General features: G+C 47.2%; 1 protein-coding gene across 3 annotated transcripts in view; it reads right to left on the bottom strand.

Moving 5' to 3' along the window:
• Positions 1-25,807, bottom strand: part of GRAMD1B (GRAM domain containing 1B) — a gene marked incomplete at its 5' end in the record, with an annotated part of 186,030 nt that overhangs the window by 153,032 nt on the left and 7,191 nt on the right. Inside the window, one exon of one of the 3 annotated variants that reach the window (XM_082844282.1) lies at positions 18,641-19,407. The exons of the other annotated variants lie outside the window; for them this stretch is intronic. Within the exon in view, the coding sequence (XP_082700408.1) occupies positions 18,641-19,014 (374 nt within the window). Of the gene's footprint in view, positions 1-18,640; positions 19,408-25,807 lie in introns of those variants that run through there. 3 annotated transcript variants of the gene reach the window in all.

Here is a 25,807-nt window from a genome sequence, read left to right on the forward strand (position 1 = left end):
CCAGGGTTTAAAAATATATGTATATGTACATATACGTATGTGTATAAATGCACGCATACATATGTAATATTTACATGTATTAAATGCGCAATATATTTATTTTTAAAGGTTCGTTCATTCAGTCATTCTCCATTACCTATCCACTTAACCCAGATGAGTGGGGTTTGGAGTTCCCTGCATGGTGCCAACTATTTCGGGGTTTTTTGTTTGTTTGTTTTTGCCAGTTCCATGGGGAGCTTTGACCTAGGATGTCTTTTTGGTATCACCCGGGTTGAGGCAAAGGTGCTGAGACTTTGGACTCCCATATCAGCTCATCATTGGCCACAGCATGTCTCTTTTTTTTTTTTTTGAATTTTATTTATTTTTTTATACAGCAGGTTCTTATTAGTTACCTTTTAACACATATAAATGTATATATGTCAATCCCAATCTCCCAATTCATCCCACCACCACCACCCCACCCCGCTTTCCCGCCTTGGGGTCCATAAGTTTGTTCTCTACATCTGTGTATCTATTTCTGCCCTGCAAACCAGTTCATCTGTACCATTTTTCTAGGTTCCACATATATGCATTAATATACGAAATTTTGTTTTTCTCCTTCTGACTTTCTTCACTCCGTATGACAGTCTTTAGATCCATCCACATCTCTGAAAATGACCCAATTTCGTGCCTTTTTATGGCTGAGTAATATTCCATTGTATATATGTACCACATCTTCTTTATCCATTCATCTGTCAACAGGCATTTAGGTTGCTTCTATGACCTGGCTATTGTAAATAGCGCTGCAATGAACATTGGGGTGCATGCGTCTTTTTGAATTATGGTTTTCTCTGGGTATATGCCCAGTAGTGGGATTGCTGGGTCACATGTTAATTCTATTTTTAGTTTTTTAAGGAACCTCCGTACTGTTCTCCATAGTGGCTGTGTCAATTTACATTCCCACCAACAGTGCAAGAGGGTTCCCTTTTCTCCACACCCTCTCCAGCATTTGTTGTTTGTAGATTTTCTGATGATGCCCATTCTAACTGGTGTGAGGTGATACCTCATTGTAGTTTGGATTTTCATTTCTCTAATAATTAGTGACGTTAAGCAGCTTTACATGTGCTTCTTGGCCATCTGTATGTCCTCTTTGGAGAAATGTCTATTTAGGTCTTCTGCCCATTTTTTGATTGGGTTGTTTGTTTTTTTAATATTGAGCTGCATGAGCTGTTTATATATTTTGGAGATTAATCCTTTGCCCATTGCTTCATTTGCAAATATTTTCTCCCATTCTGAGGGCTGTCTATTCATCTTGTTTGCAGTTTCCTTTGCTTTGCAAAAGCTTTTAAGTTTCATTAGGTCCCATTTGTTTATTTTTGTTTTTATTTCAATTACTCTAGGAGGTGGATCAAAAAAGATCTTGCTGTGATTTATGTCATAGAGTGTTCTCCTTATGTTTTCCTCTGAGTTTTATAGTGTCCGGTCTTATATTTAGGTCTCTAATCCATTTTGAGTTTATTTTTGTGTATGGTGTTAGGGAATGTTCTAATTTCATCCTTTTACATGTAGCTGTCCAGTTTTCCCAGCACCACCTATTGAAGAGACTGTCTTTTCTCCATTGTATATCCTTGCCTCCTTTGTCATAGATTAGTTGATCACAGGTGCATGGGTTTATCTCTGGGCTTTCTATCCTGTTCCATTGATCTATATTTCTGTTTTTGTGCCAGTACCATACTGTCTTGATTACTGTAGCTTTATAGTATAGTCTGAAGTCAGAGAGTCTGATTCCTCCAACTCCGTTTTTTCTCCTCGAGATTGCTTTGGGTATTCGGGGTCTTTTGTGTCTCCATACACATTTTAAGATTTTTTTATTCTAGTTCTGTAAAAAATGCCATGGGTAATTTGATAGGGATTGCACTGAATCTGTAGATTGCTTGGTGTAGTATAGTCATTTTCACAATATTGATTCTTCCAATCCAAGAACATGGTATATCTCTCCATCTGTTTGTATCATCTTTGATTTCTTTCATCAGTGTCTTATAGTTTTCTGAGTACAGGTCTTTTACCTCCTTAGGTAGGTTTATTCCTAGGTATTGTATTCTTTTTCTTGCATTGGTGAATGGGATTGTTTCCTTAATTTCTCTTTCTGATCTTTCACTGTTGGTGTATAGGAATGCAAGAGATTTCTGTGCATTAATTTTGTATCCTGCAACTTTACCAAATTCATTGATTAGCTCTAGTAGTTTTCTGGTGGCATCTTTAGGATTCTCTGTGTATAGTATCATGTCATCTGCAAACAGTGACAGTTTTACTTCTTCTTTTCCAATGTGTATTCCTTCTGTTTCTTTTTCTTCTCTGACTGCCATGGCTAGGACTTCCAAAACTATGTAGAATAATAGTGGTGAGAGTGGACATCCTTGTCTTTTTCCTGATCTTAGAGGACATGTTTTCAGTTTTTCACGATTGAGAATGATGTCTGCTGTGGGTTTGTCGTATATGGTCTTTACTATGTTGAGGTAGGTTCCCTCTATGCCCACTTTCTGGAGAGTTTTTACCATAAATGGGTGTTGAATTTTGTCAAAAGCTTTTTCTCAATCTATTGAGATGATCATACAGTTTTTCCTCTTCAATTTGTTAATATGGTGTATCACATTGATTGATTTGCATATATTGAAGAATCCTTGCATCCCTCGTATAAATCCCACTTGATCATGGTGTATGATCCTTTTAATGTGTTGTTGGATTCTGTTTGCTAGTATTTTGTTGAGGATTTTTGCATCTATATTCATCAGTGATATTGGTCTGTAATTTTCTTTTTTTGTAGTATCTTTGTCTGGTTTTGGTATCAGTGTGATGGTGGCCTCATAGAATGAGTTTGGGAGTGTTCCTTCCTCTGCAGTTTTTTTGAAGAGTTTGAGAAGGATGGGTGTTAGCTCTTCTCTAAATGTTTGATAGAATTCACCTGTGAAGCCATCTGGTCCTGGACTTTTGTTTGTTGGAAGATTTTTAATCACAGTTTCAATTTCATTACTTGTGATTGGTCTGTTCATACTTTCTATTTCTTCCTGGTTCAGTCTTAGAAGGTTATACCTTTCTAAGAATTTGTCCACTTCTTCCAGGTTGTCCATTTTATTGGCATAGAGTTGCTTGTAGTAGTCTTTTATGATGCTTTGTATTTCTGCGGTGTCCGCTGTAACTTCTCCTTTTTCATTTCTAATTTTATTGATTTGAGTCCTCTCCCTCTTTTTCTTGATGAGTCTGGCTAAAGGTTTATCGGTTTTGTTTATCTTCTCAAAGAACCAGCTTTTAGTTTTATTGCTCTTTGCTACTGTTTTCTTTGTTTCTATTTCATTTATTTCTGCTCTGATCTGTATGATTTCTTTCCTTCTGCTAACTTTGGGTTTTGTTTGTTCTTCTTTCTCTACTTCCTTTAGGTGTAAGGTTAGATTGTTTATTTGAGATTTTTCTTGTTTCTTGAGGTAGGCTTGTATAGCTATAAACTTCCCTCTTAAAACTGCTTTTGCTGCATCCCATAAGTTTTGGATCATCGTGTTTTCATTGTAATTTGTCTCTAGGTATTTATTGATTTCCCCTTTGATTTCTTCAGTGACCTGTTGGTTATTTAGTAACATACTGTTTAGGCTCCATGTGTTTGTGTTTTTTACGTTTTTTTCCATGTAACTGATTTCTAATCTCATAGCATTGTGGTTGGAAAAGGTGCTTGGTATGACTTCAATTTTCTTAAATTTATCGAGGCTTGATTTGTGACCCAAGATGTGATCTATCCTGGAGAATGCTCCATGTGCACTTGAGAAGAAAGTGTAATCTGCTGTTTTTGGATGGAATGTCTTATAAATATCAATTAAATCTATCTGGTCTGTTGTGTCATTTAAAGTTTGTGTGTCCTTATTAATTTGCTGTCTGGATGATCTGTCCATTGGTGTAAGTGAGATGCTAAAGTCCCCCACTATTGTGTTACTGTCGATTTCCTCTTTTAGAGCCGTTAGCAGTTGCCTTATGTATTGAACTGCTCCTATGTTGGGTGCACATATATTTATAATTGTTATATCTTCTTCTTGGATTGATCCCTTGATCATTATGCAGTGTCCTTCCTTGTCTCTTGTAACATTCTTTATTTTAAAGTCTATTTTATCTGAGTATTTCTACTCCAGCTTTCTTTTCATTTCCATTTGCATGGAATATCTTTTTCCATCCCCTCACTTTCAGTCTGTATGTGTCCATAGGTCTGAAATTGGTCTCTTGTAGACAGCATATATATGGGTCTTGCTTTTGTATCCATTTAGTGAGCCTGTGTCTTTTGGTTGGAGCATTTAATGCATTCACGTTTAAGGTAATTATCGATATGTATGTTCCTGTGACCATTTTCTTAATTGTTATGGGTTTGTTTTTGTAGGTCCTTTTCTTCTCTTGTGTTTCCCACTTAGAGAAGCTCCTTTAGCATTTGTTGTAGAACTCGTTTTGTGATGCTGAATTCTCTTAGCTTTTGCTTATCTGTGAAGCTTTTGATTTCTTCACTGAATCTGAATGAGATCCTTTCTGGGTAGAGTAATCTTCGTTGTAGATTTTTCCCTTTCATCACTTTAAATATATCATGGCACTCCCTTCTGGCTTGTAGAGTTTCTGCTGAGAAATCAGCTGTTAACTTTATGGGAGTTCCCGTGTATATTATTTGTCATTTTTCCCTTGTTGCTTTCAATAATTTTTCTTTGTCTTTTAATTTTTGTCAATTTGACTACTACGTGTCTTGGCGTGTTTCTCCTTGGGTTTATCCTGCGTGAGACTCTCTGTGATTCCTGGATTTGGGTGGCTATTTCCTTTCCCATGTTAGCGAAGTTTTCGACTATAATCTCTTCAAATATTTCCTCAGGTCCTTTCTCTCTCTCTTCTCCTTCTGGGACCCCTATAATGCGAATGTTGTTGCGTTTAATGTTGTCCCAGAGGCCTCTTAGGCTGTCTTCATTTCTTTTCATTCTTTTTTCTTTATTCTGTTCCACAGCAGTGAATTCCACCCTTCTGTCTTCTAGGTCACTTATCCGTTCTTCTGCCTCAGTTATTCTGCTACTGATTCCTTCTAGCGTATGTTTCATTTCAGTTATTGTATTGTTCATCTCTGTTTGTTTGTTCTTTAATTCTTCTAGGTGTTTGTTCTTTAATTCTTCTAGGTCTTTGTTAAACATTTCTTGTATCTTCTCGATCTTTGCCTCCATTCTTTTTCCAAGGTCCCTGATCATCTTCACTATCATTATTCTGAATTCTTTTTCTGGAAGGTTGCCTATCTCCACTTCATTTAGTTGTTTTTCTGGGGTTTTATCTGGTCCCTTCGTCTGGTACAATGTCCTCTGCCTTTTCATTTTGTCTGTTTTTCTGTGAATGTGGTTTTTGTTCCACAGGCTGCAGGATTGTAGTTCTTCTTGCTTCTGTTGTCTGCCCTCTGGTGGATGAGGCTATCGGTGCCAACTGTTTCTTATTAACCTTCTGAGGATACTACTGAGCTGATTAAGACAGTGAAAGTGAATTATTTGCAAATAGCACCTGTCAAGCAAAGGGGCCTTAATCTAGCAGGCAACTGCAGGTAGAGGCTCTAGAACTCTAGATTCTCTGTGGCTATGAGGGAGAAAAATGCAGTCAACAAGCCCAAAATACCTAAATTCTGAATCACTGCATCAACGATGTTTGTGAGAAACAGAATTTTTGTTTTTGCTGCCCATCCTCTGTTGGAGAAACCAAAGGAACGGTCAATGGTTCTATGTCCAGCAGAAAGTGGAAAGAGCAGAAAAACCCCTGGTTACCCCCATGTTCACAGCTGGGATTCTCCAGACAACTAAACATGAGCCATCTTTGCCTATTCTGTGAAATGACTGAGCTAGACCCTATGTTGTGAGGAAACTGCTTCTGCTCTCCTAAAACAAAATGTCCATGCAACCCCACTTCCTCAGGAAGATCTTCTACAGAGAGGATGTCCTTCACAACAAACGCTGGCCAATCACCAGGACTACCAAATGTTAACGGCTACTGGTGTCCCCTCTGTGGAAGCACTGGCCACATTTTCAAATTTTACATTTATGTGTATGACTTGCATGGACTGCCTAATAGACACTCAGTTAAAATCTGTTGTTGAACAAATGAGTGGATGAATAATCAATACACTAGACTAAACCCTTCAAGGGCACAGGCCAGTCAGAGCTCAGTGGCGGGCACAGAGCAAGCAAGCTGTCAGATTTTGCAGAATTTGGACCCGCCTCGCTGTGACGGCCTGAAGGTTTCATGTGTCCCTATGACCCACATTGTCAGCACACAAACATCAGCCTTGGTATAATGCCAGATGTACACATGTTTGTACAATACAGAAAAAGGCCTAAATTAAAGGTGACAGGACACAACCTTTTAGAGTCAGGTTTCCATCATTACTCAGTTGTATGGATGTGGGCGTGTTTCAGAGTTTCAATTCCCTTAAATCCAAGTGGACATACTCATTACATCCACCCCCTAGGATGCGGGAACAAATGAAGTGGTGGAGCATCGTGCCAGAAGCATGTTACTGGAAGGCTCGGTGTGTGCCAGGCGCTGTGGTAAGTGCTGGGGCAAATACAAAAGAATAATTATACTCTGTGCCGGCTTCCGGAGCCCGGGGCCTTGTAAATCACGGAGAAAAGGATCAAATGCTCCCCACATTGAGAGATTATCACACTGCTATCGCCAGCACTGCGTTCATTTGTGTCCAAGCGGGCACCATTCTCTGCCGCTCTGACCAGAATCTCCCAACAGCAGGTGTCAGCATCCCCTCTCTCCTCTGCACCTCCCCCCAGGCTCCCCCTTCAAGGCTCCATACTCTATAGTCCCCCCGTTAATGGCATTCCCAACCTGCCTTCAGGGCTCTCATTACACGACATAAAGAAGGGCCATTTGTATTGGCAGCCCTTTGGCTCTTGGCTTCCACTGGAGCAAAGAGGAAGAAAGAAGCAAAACACCAGGAGAACAACTGCCCTGGCACCTGACAGCTGCAGAGAGAGGCCCAGCTTAATACCATGTCTCCCTAGGTCTTGGGAGAGGTCAGAGAAACAGGTGCATCTGCATTCCAGAACTGAATGAAGTCCTACTGTCGGTGGGAGGGGAGTCAGCCCCCAGCTCCACGCCCAACATATCTCTCTCCAGCGCAGCGTGGAAGGCATTCCTTTTACAACTCCTGATTTCCCAGTTTTAGAAAACACACTAATTCCCTTTCAGTGATGTGCTCAAGTGACTTGTTTTTAAATAAGTAGGGATCAACGTTGCATTGTTCATTTGTTTACTGTCTTTAACCCCTCTGCAGGATGTAAGCTCTCTAGGGCAGAAACTATTTTGTTCACTATTGGTTCTGGTGTCTAGTACAGCACCTGGCACGTAATCTGTGTTCAGTAAATATTGGTTGGATTAAGTAGGAGGGAAAAAGGGTAGAAGGAAGGGTGCATCTATCACAAAATCCTTCTCTCCTGCAAGAGGAACAACTGTTGTCCTGACCTGGAATTGGAAGACTAGGGAAAATGTACTGTGTTACCACGGCAACCACAGCTCCAAAAATAAAAATAGCCTTCAAAGCTGCCACAGGTCTTTGGTGGGAAAAGGCTAACCACGATCGGTAGACTGTACCTGGGCCCCGGGTTGACTACAAGCCAGAATATTGCCCCCAATGTGCTCTTGCTCTCTGGAGCCTCGTTTTGGGAGAGGTCAACCACTCTTCACCTGGTGATGCCAAAGCTGTCTCCCCAGATAGAGAACACCCTTAGAAGAGCGGCCATGTCTGGTGTCTGGGCACCTGCAGTCTGAGGGAAGACACAGTACAAGGGAAGAACCAAGAACGAAACCAAAAGACTTAAAACAGACAAACAATACATAGTAATGCAGATTTACATAAATGGCCCACGAGGGCATAATCATTCAACTTCAAGCGGACTTCCTGCTTTGTAAAATGATTTCCAATAGAATTCTGTGAAAATCAAATTTCCTTAGAGTCCTTCATCCATTTGATGATTTATTCACTCCCTAAGTATATGTTTACTACATTCCACGCAAAGAGCTTAGCAAGCACTGAATAAAACAAACGCTGAACACAATTAACTCTGCCCTCACAGCTTCTGATCCAGTGAAAGATACAATGTGATCAAGTAGTCACAACTTAAGAACACAGATGTAATAAATACGTGAGTCAGGAAATACTTGCTAGAGGGACAATAACTAGGGTAAGATCCAAAGGAGAAGAAGGGCAGGGTGGTCAAGGGGGTCAGTGTTACAAGAGAGGAATTCCACACAAGGGAACAATGTCTGTGAAGACCTAGAAATAAAAGGAAGCATCCAAGGGCTTCCCTGGGGGCGCAGTGGTTGGGAGTCCGCCTGCCGATGCAGGGGACACGGGTTCGTGCCCCGGTCCGGAAAGATCCCACATGCCGCGGAGCGGCTGGGCCCGTGAGCCATGGCCGCTGAGCCTGCGCGTCCGGAGCCTGTGCTCCGCAGCGGGAGAGGCCATGACAGTGAGAGGCCCGCGTACCGCAAAAAAAAAAAAAAAAAAAAAGGAAGCATCCATCCAAGGCACTGAACGGTAACTCTGGCTGCAGGGTGAGCGGCATCAGGGAGCCCAGTTAGGAGGACGCTTGAATGACATATGTGAGAGATGGTGGTGGCCCAGGGAGCCGAGATGGTGGTGGAGATGAGAAGACAGACTTCCTCCAAAGGAAGGAAACTGTGCAAAACTGAAGGGTACCAACCCTCACCTCAAGGAACAGAGTGAGGGGAACTGGTTTGGAGGGAAAGGTGAAGAGTTCAGTTATGGACTGTTCTGAAGAACATTCCAACGGAAATGCCCATCAGCCAGTTGGAGAGATGAGCTGAAGGCTCAGGAAAGAGATGAGGTCTGAGATGTCAGTGTGAGAATCATCACCATGCAGGAATAATTAAATTCAAGAGAGTGAATAAAACAGTCCAAGGACAGTATGTAGATTTAGGAGAAGGAAAGGGGGTGGGGTGAGGGAGAGGGAGGGGAGACAGAGAAGGAGAAATAAGCCTGGATTCAGAACCTTAAGCAGACCAACACTGAAGAGACAGACAGCCAAGAGCAGCCCACAAATTAGAAACTCGTTTTCACCACGTTATCAATATATCAGAAAAGTGACATCTCATCAAAGAAACAACAAACCACTGTTCAGCGTATATTAACCAGACTAGCAGACTCAGAAGCCTCATAGACCACCAAAGAAATCTCAGTTTTATAAACTAATGATAACGTGAGCATAATTCTTCAGACACATCTACTGAATTCTGTCTTACAAGATGAAGAAGAAACGTATACTCTCCATTTTACCAAGGAGAAAGACACTGAGGCCCAGAGAGACTGAGTAACCTGCCCAGGACCACACAGCAAAAAAATAACTAAATAAATAACAGAACCAGAGCCTCTACCTCCGATGCTGCCTCAGACAGCCCCCTGGAGTGGTACAAAGGCAGTCGTCCTAGGACAACCATCACCCTGCCCCTAACAATGGATGAGGCCTGTCTGAGCTTCCTGGGTTTGCTGATGAAGATATGGCTCCATCCTGGGCCAAGACAGGCTCCTAGGGACATGGGGTGGGCAGAATACGATAGTTAGGTTGCAGGAGATCAGTATTCTAGAGCCATCTCTGCCACTGACCAGCTTTGTCCACTGACCTTGGACTTCTCAGTTTGCTCAAAGGTGAAATGACCACACAAATCTCATCTACCATGAAGACTAGATTCTCTGAGTGAGATGCAGACCAGAACTGTAGGTACTAAGGGGTGACAGCTGAGTGCGAGAAAAGTAAGGCTATTCGGGGGTGAAATCTAGGTCCCAGGACCCTCCTCCCATCTCCCTCCCAGCAGATCTTTTCCTCAGACCTTTTTTTTTTTTTTTTATTTTAGTCCAAATTCCATATTCTACTGAAATTATCTTTTGCACACTAGTCTCCCCCACAGGCTGTGAGCTCCTCAAGGAAGGGCCACTTGTATCCATCTTTGTGCCCCAAGCACCTAGGACAGCACCTGGTTCTCTGTAAGTGCCCCCAAAATGTTTGTTGAACTTGAGAATTACTTCTCCTGAGTTATCTACATTTTCAGCCTAATCTCTCTGGCTGCTAAACAAAAGGTGTATCAACTAATAGAGGCATTTGGGGAAGGAGTCCAAGGATGGAGAAGGCACTCCAGAGGAATTGTCCAGTGTCCCTAAGAACATTCTGAACGGGCGGGCCACTTCCTACTCTGCTCACCTCTAGACTGGCTCTGTCTTCTAACGTGCGTGGTTGCTAATTCCTCCACTGTGTCTGCAGGGCTCCACAGCCTCCACTGGAGAATCAGTGAGCACCAAGTAACTGGTAGCCCAAATCAAGGCTCCTCTTACAATCTGGAAGCAACAGCCCAAATTACTAACAATAAGTCTCTGAAGGAATATTCTCAAAGGATAATGACCTGATAGTCTCTCATCTTCACTGAGGACAAAACAAGAGAGAATGAGTTTGAATTATACCATGGGGGATTTCAGTTAGATCTTCAGCAGAACTTTCTCAATAGTAGGTCTCGAAAACATATTAAGAAGTAACCAAGAGAGGAGAGGTGGTGCGATCTCTTTCCTGGGGCCTTTTTTTTTTTTTTTTTTTTTTTATGAGATCTTCACATGTCGAGAAGATGTGTTTCATCATAGACAGAGAAAACACATGGTATCACCCAAGCTAAGGGCAAACTGTTCTCTGGAGAAGCTCCACCCTGTTCAGAGTAACCTTTATTACTGCCATTCCATCCAATCCCAAGAATACAGAAAGGTCAGGAAGAGCTTCCCAGTGTAATGACCCAGCTGGGAAACAAATGCTTGCTGGGTCAAGGCAGGCTGCTTTGAGGGGTCAGACTGGCACTCACACCAAGCTTGGGTTACAGAGAACAGGAGAACGAGGCTAAGAGGCATCTTCTTTGATGAGAGGGCTCATATCCCCCCCTTTGGAGAAATGTCTCATTCTGATGGTTCCTCCAGAAACAGTGCTTCAGAAATCCTTTTATTTTCCTTATTTCACAGACTGACCTGTCCTTAACCTTTCGATTTATGTTCTCCCTTACTTTATACAGGTACAAGGTGCAGAAGAGCAGATGAAAAAGGAAAGTCTCAATTAGAAAGAAACTCTGGGGAATTCCCTGGCAGTCCAGTGGTTAGGACTCCACGCCTCCACGGCAGGGGCCAAGGGTTTGATCCCTGGTCAGGGAACTAAGGTCTCACAAGCCACATGGCATGGCCAAAAAAAACGTCTGAATGAGAAAAAATACCGGGGGAAAATGCACCAAGCATGCTACTAATGTTTGGGTTAGCATAGTAAAATGATGAGCTCTTTTCCTTTTCCCTACTGTCCAAAAGTTTTACATTAACTAGTTATTTGATCACACATACAGTATTCGTTGACTTCTATCATGTAAAAATTTCTTTTAAGACAAGCTGGGGGGACTTCCCTGGTGGCGCAGGGGTTAAGAATCCACCTGCCAATGCAGGGGCCACAGATTCAATCCCTGGTCCAGGAAGATCCCACGTGCTGCAGAGCAACTAAGCCCTTGAGCCACAACTACTGAGCCCGCATGCTGCAACTACTGAAGCCCGAGCACCTAGAAGCCCGTGCTCCACAACAAGAGAAGCCACCGCAATGAGAAGCCCGCACACCGCAACGAAGAGTAGCCTCTGCTCGCGGCAACTAGAGAAAGCCTGCACGCAGCAACGAAGACCCAACACGGCCAATAAATAAATACATACATAAATAAAAACAGTAAACTGAATAAAAAAAAAAAGACAACAAGCTGGAAAACCCTTGGAGAGACTCAAAAAAGTATTGCTACGTATATCCCCATATCCCCTCCCTCTTGCGTCTCTCTCCCACCCTCCTCATCCCATCCTTCTAGGTGGTCTCAAAGCACCGAGCTGATCTCCCTGTGCTACGCAGCTGCTTCAAAAAAAAAAAAAACAAAACTGTATTGCTAAACTAACCATCCATCATCTTTCTGTATTTTCCTAATTGCTGGAGCAAATAATACGTGGGTTACCACACTCACCCCTGCCCAAAAGGGGCCCCAAGGCAAATTCTTTTTGCATAGTTGCAAAAGAAAGTGGAAAAACCAAGTGGGTTGTGGATTATTTTTTTCAGTCCCCTCACTCAGCCCCCACATTTCCTGACTAAACTCTGGAACCAGAAGCAGCAAGACCGAAAAACCTCTGTGGTCAGACCATGGAGGGAGGAGGCACCAGGCTGGAAGAAGCTCCAGAGACATGACAGATAGAAATTAGCCCAGACTTTAGGTCAGAGGCCTGAGTTCCAGAGTGTAACCCAGATCTGCCGCTGAGACGTGCCTAACCACCCGTTTTCTTTATCTTAGCCACAAAATCAGGGTGGAACAACCAGAGCCAGTTAGAATACGTACAAAGGATGCAGAAGAAAGGGCTTCACAGCATCTGACCCAAAAGATGTACCAGGACCTCAAATGAAAAAGCCATGGGTGTCCTCCTCTGTCTCCTCTTTGCCACTGGTCTTAGCTAAGGAACGGCCCCTCTTCCTAGTGATGATGTTGATGGGATGACCCAGACACGTGGTCTGAAAACAGGGAAGAACATCTGACACCAGGGCTATCTTCCGGAGGTGGCACCTGGCTGCCCGCAGTGGCATGGAGGCTGGCAGGTGCAGGCCGTGGCCTGCCATCTCTGTGCCCCAGCTTGAAGCATGTCCATCCTGCCGTCCTTCCACATTTGATCTTCCGTTATGCATCCCTGAAGGAAGCCTCACCATCTCCTCCTAGAGAAGGAAGGTTCCTTAGGCTCCAGAGTCACAGGACAAGAGCTCAGAGACCTCCCCCCGCCCCGAAAGGTGTTGAAAAGCATCTCCCTTCACACTAGGTACAACTGCCCCTTAGCGAGTCACCGCACTGACATGGGCAATGGAGGAAAGAATCCCAAGAGAGCAAAGCCTGCAGACTTTGTAAAGCTCTTGTACACACAGCAACCAGGCCAGCACTCCTAGGCTCTCAGGCCAGCTTGGCTCTGTATCTGAACGCCTGCTTCAGCGCCCAGCGGCTCACCCACTGGGGTCAAGGAGGAAATTCCCCACCGGCAGCTCAGCCATTCAAGCGCGCTAAGGAAAACTCCGGAGTTCCCCTAGAAGCACTTATCAGTGGCCAGCATAGCAACTGGCCTATAGACGGTAGCTGGGAGAAACTAACCGAGCGGGGCAGGGTTATCACCTGTTAACCTGCCCCATGAAAATCCCAGCCTCTCCCCTGACACGGAACTGGCACTTCCTGAGTGCATAACCACCACGGAAACTCTCAAAATACCAACTGCCATGGAGGAAACTGGCCAGTGTGAATCAGCCCACGGGGCTTAGATCTACCTTCTCAGTTTCCACAGACTGTTTGAATGTGGAAACCACATCTACAGCCCAAGGTCGGCTGCTTCTCACGGAGCAGTTCACCTACGCCATGTAGCACCACCCTCACACATCCCCGTGCTGACCTCTGACCTCTGACATCTACAGACATCCTCAGTGGCCTTCCCATCCTCCCGACCTCCTTCAGAACCTCCCCTTCCACGTGGATGTGATCTCAAACACGCAAGGGCCAACTATTCCCAGGCCCCGGGGAGATGGTTCAGTGTAGCTGTAAACAGCCCGGGCTCTGGAATCAAAAGAATGTGATTCAGATCTCGCCCTTGCTTCTGTGCGACCAGGAGCAAATGAATCTCTGAACTTCAGGTTCCTCCGCTGTAAAACCCACCCGGGGGTTTGTTGTGAGGATTAAATGTGTATTTAAGGCGCTTAGCAGAAAGTAAGATGCAGTCCCCGCCCTCAAGGAAATAAGGGACCGGGAGAGAGGTTTTTCCTAGTTTAACCTTATCCAGCACCAATAGTTTATTTAATCTGCTGACAAATCACAGGTCTCCTGTTTGATGCTTTGTGTGAAGAAAGACATGAATTACCTCCCTCCCACACTCTCTGTGCTTCTCCTAGATGTCAGGGTCCACACGGAGCTGATGGGTGTAGCACACATCAACCTCCTCCCTGGAAACTGAGCTGAAACCGAAAGCAAGACTCCCTCCGAAGGTCAGAGTGAGGGGATGAAGACTTACGATAAATATACCAATGAGGAATAATCTTTACGTGCAAACCCACGTGCCAGCTAGACTGGCACCAGATAGATAACCAGGCTCACCAGGCTGGCAGAATCAGTGAGAGCTGCCACCTGAGGTTAGGTGTACAGCCGAGCAGAAGTCATGACAGGGTAGATGTGTCACACAGAAGAGGGGACAGAACTGCCATGGGAAAGTGGTGCAAGAGGTAATAATAGGGAGGGCGTCCTGGGGAGACAGAGCAGAGAAGCGCTTCTGTGGCCCCCATAAGGACAGCCTGCCGTCGGGCAGCCACACCTACACCCTTGCCCCTTGTCAGCTCTCCTTTCCCCCTCCAGAGAATGATGTCAGGATGCCATCACAGAGACACAAAAGTTGTGTCTCTGCCAATTCTGACCTCTTGCCATAATCCAGCAGGTGAGAGAGGGACTCTAATCCTCAATTTGGGTTTTGAACAATCACCACAACCAGTTACGGCCAAGGGATTTGGGCAGACACGCAGGTACTAGTTCTAAAAGCCTGCCCCATCAACTTCAGACTACGTTATCCGTGGAGCTCAGAGGGCAACGCGGCCAGCAAAAAACAGTGCCACCTTATGTTAAACAGTGGCTAAGATGACAATTCCCAGCTGTAACAGTAAGTGCTGGAAGAACAGGGCAAGGCTCAGGCCTCTACCTCGCACCTGGTTCACACAGAACAGCAAGAATTCGTTGCCTCCAATACCATTCTGAGCATGTCTCTCCTGGGTTCCGGAACCTACAATGGCTCCCCGTTGAGTTGAATCCTCTTTGCAGACAAAGCACACTGTCCATAGGATCTCAATACATCTTTGTTGACTGCCTGACTAATTGAAATGCAAACCCTTCAGCATAAATCATAGTCTGTCGGCCCATCACCTCACCACCCTCATTTCTCCACATCCCTCATCAAGACCACACTTGGTCATCCATCCCCATCTTCAAGCCAACACACCCAAACTGCCTTCACCAAGAGGCTTCTGGTTCCCCTTCAAAACTCAGCTCTCCACAGAAAGTAGATTCGTGATTGCCTAGGGCTGGGGGCAAGGAGTAGAGGGGGATTGAGGGTAATATATAAAGGGTATGGGTTTCTTTTCAAGGTCATGAAAATGCTGTAAAATTGACTGTGGTGATAGTTACACATATTTGTGAATATACTAAAAACCACTGAATTATGAACTTTAAAACTGACGGAAGTGCATGGCATGTAAATTATATCTCAATAAAGCTGTCACAGGTCAAAAAACTCAGTTCTGGACTCATGTCCTCCAGGAAATTTTCCCTGATTCATGAATAAGGATAATTTCACTCCAAAGAGGAAAGAAAAAGGAATCATTCACTCAATCGTTATTAATTTACCCATCAATAAACATCTATTGATCATGACGAAAGGCCAAGTACAGTGCTAGACAGTGAAGATCCAAGGATGAAACAGAGAAAATCGGACTCAGAATGCTGGCCTCCAAGGTCTCTGCTAACTTCACCATTTTCTCTACTTCTTTCTTCCCAGGATTAAGGAAAAGAAAGGGGTCTCCTGATTCTCTTTATATTTTCATCTTTGTGCAGTTAAAATCCACAAGCTGAGGCCCTCTTGACCCCGTGCCTTCTACCACATCAGACAGAATTGAATCGCAGGCCTCAAAGGGGCTTTTCTCTGTTGCAGAGAGGCAGACTTGGGGTGGGGACAGTGAAGAGGAAGGACGCTGCGTGGCCTGGTGTGCTCGTTCCCCTAAACCAAGCCTGAGCTGGGTCACTTTCCAGTCACCATATCCAAGTCATGTAACGTGTGAGGAGTCCCAGGTGCTGCGCCAAGACACGTGAGTATGTAACCTCTACTCTCAAGCACACATCCACTCCACGTGAGCCACTCACAGAATGATGCCAATAATCCTTCCCCCTCGCACAGCAAGAGGACGTTTACAAAACAGTTCCACGTCTATCACTTGAGACCTCCCATTCATCCACAGATGGAGAAGACGAAACAGAGGGGAAGGGAGGTGCCCACGGTTCCACAGCGAAGAAATGACAGAACTTAAAATTTAAACCCACGTCTCCTGACTTGAGTTCCAATTCTCTTTGTGCCCTATTGCCTCTAAATGTCAATTCCTCCTCAGGGGATCATCTTGGCCATTTACAAGCACCCCTTCACTTGACCGCTTCTTTTCTTCCCAAGAAGCCTTCTACTTCCAAGACCTAAAAGAGATGGGATTTTGTTTTGGCCACAATCGAGACAGAGTCCAACAGGAGGCAGTTTAACAGTGGTTAAGAGTAGAGATCTGAGTCAGACAAACTTGGGTTTGAATCCAGAGGTTGTCTTTTCATACATATATACATATATTCTTCTAATCCAGCAAGCCGCCATTGAAAACAACTACCATCTGGGGGTGTGCTGCGCCATGCGGCCTGTGGGATTTTAGTTCCCCGACAAGGGATCGAACCTGGGCCTTGGCAGTGAGAGTGCGGAGTCCTAACCACTGGACCGCCAGGGAATTCCCCAACTGCCAGTTTTTAAACTACTCCTAGAAGGTGAAAACCCTTCCTGATTTAAAAGTATGTTTCCTGCTCCAACAAAAATGAAGATTCCACCAAACCTTTTTTTTGGCCACACGGCTTGCAGAGATCTTAGTTCCCGGACCAGGAATCGAACCCGTGCCCTTGGCAGTGAAAGCGCAGAGTCCTAATCACTGGACGGCCAGGGAAGTCCCTCCACTGCACCTTTAGACAGACTCTCTAAACCAAGATAGACTTCCCTAAATCTAACCAAACCCTCCCCTATCCCTTCCCCGGCTACCAGCGTAAGAATCTTCCCCATATTCTGTCCTCAGTGTACATGGCAGAATCTCAGGATCAAAATAGGGCCTCTTTTAGGGTTTCTCACATTTGAAGGGAAAGCTGACAAACCCGGATGAACTATTTTAGTTCAAGATTAGCTCCCACCAAGCTTGCCCCATTTCCCTCTACTCTCTGGAAAAGGTGACAGGATGAAGTAAGAGTACAGAAAGAATTGCTATCCTCAGGTCCCCAAAAAGCCCCAGAACAAAGCTTTACATCTGCGCCTGCAGGGATAACCACATCCAGTCATTACCACCAAATAAGAGAAAGGAAGCCTGGCAGGCGTAAAACGCTCACCATCTGCGTAACCCAGCCCAATTCCTCAGCGTCCCCTCAACGACACATCTCACCCTGTTCTTATGCCTTCATCTGTACTGTTCCCCTTTCCTGATCTCATGCCCCTGACATTATATTCTTCCTGTTTTCTACTACCTATGTGTACGTGTTGTGGTTTGAGCCTCTTCCTTCCAGAAGTCTTCTTCCTCTCTTTGCCTGACAGTCAGTACCACATGGCACACAGAGTATGTGTCTTCCAAAGATTCCATCTCCTCAATACCAGGGAAACTCACATGCCGTGATTTCTTATCCAAGTCTCCTCCCATCCTCCTTCTCAACTTCCACATCCCCACACTCTACCCAGCTCTACCCACCCTCCCTCCCTGCCTCCTGGCCATAGCACCGTTAGCTGGTACCAGACTGAACTCACAAGAACATCCAATAAATACTTGTTGAACTGAAATGAATGGAATTGAACAGACTAGGAAGAGGAGTCCCGGGGAAGGTGGCCAATCACTTGCCTGCCCCACGCAAAGGCACAGACCACTGTTTGGAGACAGGGCCCTAGAGCCTGAAGGTAAATGTGGAGGGTCCAAGACATCAGTGCACCACTGAGGACTGCCCACCTCCTCCACCAGGCAATGGGCTTGGCTCAAACACAACCCCTGGCCAAGGCTGTGTGGAGCTACCCTATGGTCTTCTACACCAGTCCTCTGCGCAGGGAAAGCAAACTCCCCGACTACTCAGATGCCACGCTTGTCCAGACAAAAAGTAGCTGGCACAAACCATCATGGTGCGGACCAGGCCTAGATGTCTAAGAAATGTGACTCACTCAGTGCGAATACTCCGCCACCTCCTCTACACATGGGGGCCAGGAAAGGCAACCTGGGGTGGCCAACAATGAAATAATAAAAATTGAAATGGAGCTTAGAAACTGAAGTCTGAGTGGAGGAGCCACTTAACCTCTCTCGCCTTCTACGATCCCTGTCTGTACAATGGGACTGACAGGGAGTAGCGACCTCAAAGAGGTTTCGTGGGGACTAACTGTGGAGATGGACTGTGATGTGCCCATCATACTGACCGAGAATGATAAAGGCTCGGTAAACATCAGCTGCTACGGCTGTTACTATTCATGTTGCTGTGAGGATCCAATGGGATGGAACGCAGCATGAAGCCCCGAGTACCCGTGCAATGGAAAGTCACCGGCCCCCCGGCCTGGACTGGGGAGATGGGTGACACGTGGGGAAGCCGTCCGCCCTGGCGAAGGGCTCCTGCAATCCTCGGCGAGGTTCCCCGGGGTGCCCTGGGCACCCCCCACCCCACCTCCCCGACGGCTGTGGGGAGGCCGGGGAGGAAAAGGGAAGACGGCTGGGGCGGGACAGGCACGTACCTGCTTTCGCTGCACTCCTTCCGCTCACTCACCCGCAGCCACTTGCGGAGGAGGAAGCGTTTGCGGCGCGGGGAAGCGCTGGGCGTGGAGCAGTTGGACCACGGGGTGTCCTCGTCGCTGGAGGGCGTGATCTCGATGGACGGCAGCTGCAGAAACTCCTTGCCCGGGGCCAAGACGCCGGGCAGGTCCCGGCTCAGCCCGGCCTCCAGGCTCGGCTCCTGCACATTCTTGGTGCGGCGCATCTTGAAGCGCCGGCGGCGGAGCGTGGGGGTCGACGAGCTGGACCAGACCCGGCTGCCCTCGGGCGCGCCCGGCGGCTCGGGCACCTGCAGGGCGGGCGGCTGCAGGCTCTCCATCATGTTGGCCGCCGGCATGGGGCCCGCCGCCTCCGCCCGGCGCCTCGCCGCCCGCCGGGCCCGCTCCCCGCCCCTCGCCCGCGGCGCCCGGCCTCTCACGTTAGGAAATGCTCGCCGCTCGAGCCGCGAGCGGAGCAAGTTCGTCTCCCGGAGCGCCGCGCGGGAAGGGGGGAGCGCTGGGGCTCGCGGCGCGACCTCCCCGGAGTCTAAGTCGGCCGCCCGGCCGCCCTCCGGGGCTCCCCTCGGGCGCCCGCTGCTTTTCCTTCGGCGGCGCTCCCTCGCCGGCTGGCGGCGGCCGTGCCCGAGCGGGACTCGGCGGCCCGGGCCCCAAGGGGCGGCTCGGCAAACTCTCAGCGGTTTGCGTTCGGCGGACTAGGCTGGGGAGCCGGTCTTGGCGCTGCAGGGAGGCAGAGAGCGGGAGGAGGAGGCAGAGGGAGAGAGAGAGAGAGAGAGGAAGCAGACGCTGGATGAAAACAAAAGAGGAGGAACAGGGGTCGAGGAGCGAGGGTCACGTCTATCCAGAAAGGGCGTGCACAGGCGGCGACGGCTGGCGTAACTGTACCCGGGATCCCTGGGGAGGGACGCTACCTCCGAGCCAAGGCTGCTCCAATCAGCCGAATGAAATAGGATCACAGCCCAAACTTTCTCAAAGCGACGGCTGGCCAGGCAGCTCTCATTAATCTAACTCCCTGCTTTTTCTCTGAGGGGGGCAGGGGAAGGGAGGAACCGAGGAATTCAGTCAGGATACAGGGTTGAGGGAAGACTAGGGACTCTTCGGCTGGATCTCCTCTCCTGAGAAAGGTGCTCTCTCTGAATAACTTGGGGTGCAGGGGGGGTGCAGTTCTGGACACCGCTTCCAAAATGACAGGCTGAGAAGAGAGGACAGCTCTGTGGAATAAGCCGAGGACAGCAGACATGACATATGGAGGAAGGACAGACAGTAGGACCTGAGAGACACAGGACACACAGGACCAGTCCGGAAAAGGGAGTGATCTCCGTGCATCTGGGTGACCCCGTCAATACCAGAGCCCCATCCCAAGCACAGAATGAAATTAGAGGAAGGTGAGCACCCAGAAGGTGAAGCATACAGCAAAGTGAGTCTCAGGGAGCTAAGGGTACTCCCTTTACGTTCCTGGGGGCTGGATCAAGTCTGCTTCAACCTGCAGGGGGCATGGACTGCGTCACAAAAACGTCTGTATGTCCCCAGGTCATGGACCCTCGAAAGTGTGGGTCAGTCCTGTCGTGTCCCAAGCTATGCTGAACCTCTCACTCCCTAGACCCAGGTACCACCCTAAGAGATTGGCCCTAGAACTGATCCACCTTACCGAGGAGCCCTGTTCAGGACTGAGTCTAAAGCAGCCCAGCTCCTAGATCATAGACTGTTACCGCCCATCTTTCCTCCCAGCCCACAGCGCATGTGCCTCTCCAGTAAGTCCTGCACGTTGAGAGCCAAAGTAGAGATGATGGCTTTCAAAGAGACCAGTAGGAGTACAAATAGTGCATCATTAAGTCCACAGTGCAATTCACCCAATCCTCTCTGCCCCTCTCCGTGAGTCCAGTAGGGAAACAATGCCCAGCTTCTGTGCCAGCACGAAGGTCATGAGAACATTTCACAAGTGTCCCAAAGCTGAGGGGAAAAAATCACATTCCTAAAGACCACCAGAACTCACTGTAAGAAAATACGTCCCTGCAGTTCAAGTGTGACAGCTGGCCATGGGTCCACCATGCCCTGCAATGACACATGGGGGGAGCTGCAGGCACTGTGACCCTGCACAACCTCCATGAGGCCAGGAATCTGAGGGAAGTATGTTTTGCTCCAGAAGAGAGAGAGACTGAAGCCGAAATGCCAGAGCCAGGCCCACCTGTAAATGACTCCCTGGAACAGCGGGCCTGTCTTATTTCTGACCCTTCTCCACATCCGGCCACTGGCTCTCTCAAGGGTGGCTTGGTATCACTCTATTTTAACTCCTGGATGTGTCCCGGAAAGGATCAACATCAGGTGTCAGGCCTGGCAAGCGGCAGGACACTGCTTCCGGCTCCGGGAATGCCCAGAAAGCCAAGCTGTCCCTCTACTTCAGGGTCCGGAGCGAAGCCACAGAGCTGCTCACTGCCTTGGATTTCCTCCAGAGATGAGCGGGTTGCCGAGGATCTGGTAACTTTTCAGTTCAAGGAACCTGCTTGTTAAGGGGGCAGTTGAACTACGAGAGCGGCGTCTCGGGTGTTTAAGGGGCAAAAGGAAGGTGGGTGGGCTCACTACCGTTCACTGGGAAGCCAAAAAACAAAACAAGATGGAACAAAACAGGAGGGTGCACACACAGGGGCCAGAGGGTTCCATGGGTATTTTGGGGAGAGGGAGATTCAGCAAGGGGGTTGGCCCCCTTAAGGGGACCGTGCGCCCTCTGAATTTAAATGTACACCCCTTGAAAGGAAGAAAAACAAGCAGCTTCCTCCTCCCACACACTTCAGCCCCTTTTCCACCCACAAGAGATGCTGGACCTAAAATCTAAAACCCTATGAGGTTTAATTTAAGCCTTGTGCCCAGCAGTAGTTGAGAGCGATCATTTACATTTCTCCTGGCCTGAGGGAAAACCTCCTCCACACTAAGTCTGCAACGGTTTCACTTGGGAAGCAGATACCCAGAGCACCTGAAGCCCCCAGCCACTGTCCTAGCTCACCTCCACCTGCAAGTCTTGGCTTAAAGAAAAGAAGGTACTTGTCACCCAATAAAACCCTACTCAAAACACATCCACCAGAAACTAATACAACATTGCAAATCAACTCTACTTCAATAAAGAAAAATTTTTTTAAAAAAAAACACATCCCCATCCCACCACCCTCAGCTGTTTCCTTTCCACTGTGGCACTGTCAAGGAAGATGATAAATGGGACACTAGTTTGCAAATGAAATGCCCTCCAGCTGCAAGTCATCATTGCTGTGAAAACTACACACATTAAAGGAAGGACCAAGTTTGCCCTCCCTTTGATTCTGTCCAGTGTCCTGTGTGTTTTGTTTGTAAAGCAACCTTTACACTGTCACGAAGGCTTTCATCTGTAATACTTTATCTTCCCAGTGACCCTAGCAGTGAGGACAGATGTTATTACCCTCATTTTACAATTTATTGAAGTGACGCACAGGAAGATATCCAAGGTCGGAGATAAAAACACAATAACTGATCCATGACAAAGCCAGAACTTGAACCTGGGTCATCTGAAGCCACTTAGAGGCCACCCAAATCTCATCAAATGCATCAGCTCTGGAAAGCAGGTCCCTTGGAGCACCAGCATTTTACCAGCCCTGATTTGAGTTGGGTATGTCACGAAACGACGTGTAGCTACTCAGTTCCATCCATATTTTACAAGTGTGGAAAGGGAAGTGCAAAGTTCTGCAAAACAATTTCTCACAGGAGCTGGTGTCAGGGGGTCAGGACTAAAGAGCTTCAGAATCTGAGCCACTGCATTCCTCCCAAGTCCCCCCACCCTTCCACTTGTCTCCCATATTTCACTCTCAGCCGACTGGGCGGTTCTCCAGGAAACTGCCCTCACCTGTGGCCCCTCCAGACAGGTGTTGCCAGACCACCCAGGCCTGCCTGCCCCCAGCTCACGCAGCCAGGCCTCTGACTTTAATGAAAGGAGCTCATGTTACCAAGCAACTGTTGTTTATTCTCAACTGTTCAGGCTCCCTTTTCCTGCAGACACAAGACATCCAACACCTGTCTACTACTTCTGGAGCCCTGCAAACTCCAAAGTCCATTATTCAGCAGAAACTTCCAGGAGGGAACTTAAGTGAAAAATAGCAGGTGAGAAGCTAGATTTCTCCTGGGTGCCCACCCAAGCGAGTGGGAGGCAGAAGGGGCAGGTCCCCACCCACACCCACCCACATCCCCCCAGCCCCAGGGATGCCAAGGGCAGGCAGCTCCCAATAGCACGGACAGGTGTGTCCCCTCCAACGTGGCTGCCACAGGACAGTCAGTCCCCCCCTCAAGGTGAGGACACAGACTCTCTCTCCCGCAGGACATCAAAATAGCCAGACCCATGGGCTGGCTCACGGACCAGAGAAAGAAGTGGGCAGTGGGCATTCACGAAGAGGAACTTATTGCTATCAGAGAACTGGAAATCCTGATAGAAATGTGGACGAGGCCATAAGAGCAGCGTAATGAACTGTCTTCAAATACAAAACGAAGCACGGCCGGATCATATACTGAAACGCTTCTTCCGGCGCCAACCAAGAGGAAATGAGTTTGTGTAGTACTCTGTGTGGGAGATTCAGGTTAGATGATAAACATTTCCCGAGAGAAAGGCCAATTAAGGGCTGGAATGGATGACCAAAGATGGTTCAGAGGGCGGCTTTCTCTGCACATCTTTAAAGGTAACTGGAACCTAGTTAGAGGTAGAGGCAGGAAAGAATGATCTCGTAAAGGCCCAACCATCGTGGGTCTGTGGGCCCCACATTCTCTCTCTTTTAAATAAAAGCAATTCACGTATGCCTAAAACAAAGTCCATTTGAACTGATGCATTTCTGGCCCAGGGCGTTTTGATTACTGGATACTAAATACCTCCCTGAAACCCACCGACAGCTTTAATATCTTGCACTGTGAAACAGAAATACGAGGGTGGTGAAGGACAAGGGGCTGGGAGTGGGGACTGCGGGGACAGGTGAAATTGGAGAGAGCACGCTTCAGGCCCTCCCCTGGTAGCCTGAGTCTGTTCCCTCCTCTAATCCCTACCTCATCACCCTGTGCAGCAGCTCGTCACTGAAGCCATCAGTGCGGCTTCTGCGCTCAGTTTGTGTGATTAGAGAGTGCTGGAGGATGCTGGCTAAGCACAATCTAAATAAAACCACAGTGGACCAGCCTCCACGTCCAGCTTCTCCTTCTGAGAAGAAGGAAGAAAGAACTGCAAGACTTTTCCCGGGTCTCAGTTCCCAAGGATGGTGCGCTGGCGAGGTCTCTCAGCCTTGGGAAACGTGCAAGGTTGGCAGCACGCTTACGCCAGCCTTCGGTGGCCGATGCCAGGGTGAGCAATGACGTCACCCCAGGAGGACTGTCACCAGATAAGCCTGCCTGGTTTAACTGCTCATCGAAAGGCTTAGGAGTCAATCCAGACTATTCTGCACAACACTTGGCTGACCCTGATTTTGCGGACAGACATCATCACTTGTCCTCTAAATCTTCCAGAGGACATCAGGGCTGGACAAGACTTCCTGCGGCCACCCCACCTGTCTCCTTGTCGTCCATCCCGGAGGAGGCAGGTGGCCTGCTCTGGGTTGCCTGCTGCTTTCCTCTGAAGGGTCCAAATACTATGGGCGCCGTAAACTAGTGACTGCGTGCACAGGCCCACAGGCCTGTTCTCTGAGCTTCTGACCCTTTCCACCACTTACCAGCTGTTGGATTTGGTGATGAGTTATTTAATTTCTTTGTGTCTCTGTCTCCACACCTCAAAAAAAATCAGGATAATTAATAGTGTCTGTGGGACTTCCCTGGTGGTCCAGTGGTTAAGACTCTGCACTCCCAATGCAGGGGGCCCAGGTTCGATCCCTGGTCAGGGAACTAGATCCCGCGTGCCACAACTAAGACCCGGCACAGCCAAATAAATAAATATTTTTTAAAAATAGTGTCTCCCTCCTGCAGCTGTTGTGAGAGCATCTGAACAGCGTAGGGCATTTAGAATAGTGCTTGGCACCTAGGAAGTGCTCTATAAATGTTGGCCTTTTTGTACCTAATTAAGTCTCCATCATAAGACCTGTGTTAGGAAACATGACTACTCGCGTTGATTTTCCATTCAGTTTAATTCTAAGAGTACACGTTAAGCTACAGCAGCGTGTGAGGCTACTAAGCGCTGGGGAGACAGCAAGACAAGCATGACACGGGATGTGCGTTGGAGCATACAGCCTAGCAGGGCAGAATTAATTAAGTGCAAAACATAAGCGCTAACAGCTGTGAGTGGAAAATGGATAAATTTTAACCAGAGGGAAAGAGGTGGTCTGGGAAAGCTCCATGGAGGAATTAGTATTTAAGTGAAGACTTAACGTATGAATTTTAGTAGAAAAGAGGAATGGAGCATTCTGGAATAAAGGAAACATTTGAGTAAAGGCACTGAAGAGAAAAAAACCCATGGAGAGTTTTTGAAAATTGGAAGAAAGAAGTCAGGGCTTATGGAAGGACACAGAGGAGATGAGGATGGACAAACAAGAGGGTCATATTGGTGAGTACTTAAAGTTTAGTTTATTCTTTAAACAAAGGGATGCTATTCAAGGTTTTTTTCTTGGGGGGGTGCGGGCAGTAACATTATCAACCTGTATTTGAGGAACAGCAGTTCTGGTGACAGTGTGAAATATATACTGGAGAAGCAAATGATGGGACACACAGAGGCCAATCCAGAGACTGTCATTCAATCGGTCCATATTTTTGGAGTATCAACTATATACATGGCAAACAGTGCAGGTAAATGATGGAGAAAATGTGAAATAGGGCGGGAGAAAAATGTGGGATGAGAGGAGGTGGGCAAGGGAAAGAAAAGTCCTATGAAGATTTATTCAGAGGCACAGATTAGAAGAAAACCAAGAATGTGGGATGATTCGGAAGTCAAGGGAAGGAAGGAGCCAGTGTTTGTTGAATGACTACCGCAAGCCAGACACCGGGCAAAGTGTTTCACACACAAAATCCCATTCAAGCCTCCCAACCACCCTGAGAAACAGACATCAAAAGTCCCATGTTAGGGGCTTCCCTGGTGGCGCAGTGGTTGGGAGTCTGCCTGCCGATGCAGGGGACATGGGTTCGTGCCCCAGTCCGGGAGGATCCCACATGCCGCGGAGC

Source organism: Leucopleurus acutus, assembly GCF_964270905.1.
Source record: "Leucopleurus acutus genome assembly, chromosome: 8".
Taxonomy (NCBI): domain Eukaryota; kingdom Metazoa; phylum Chordata; class Mammalia; order Artiodactyla; family Delphinidae; genus Leucopleurus; species Leucopleurus acutus.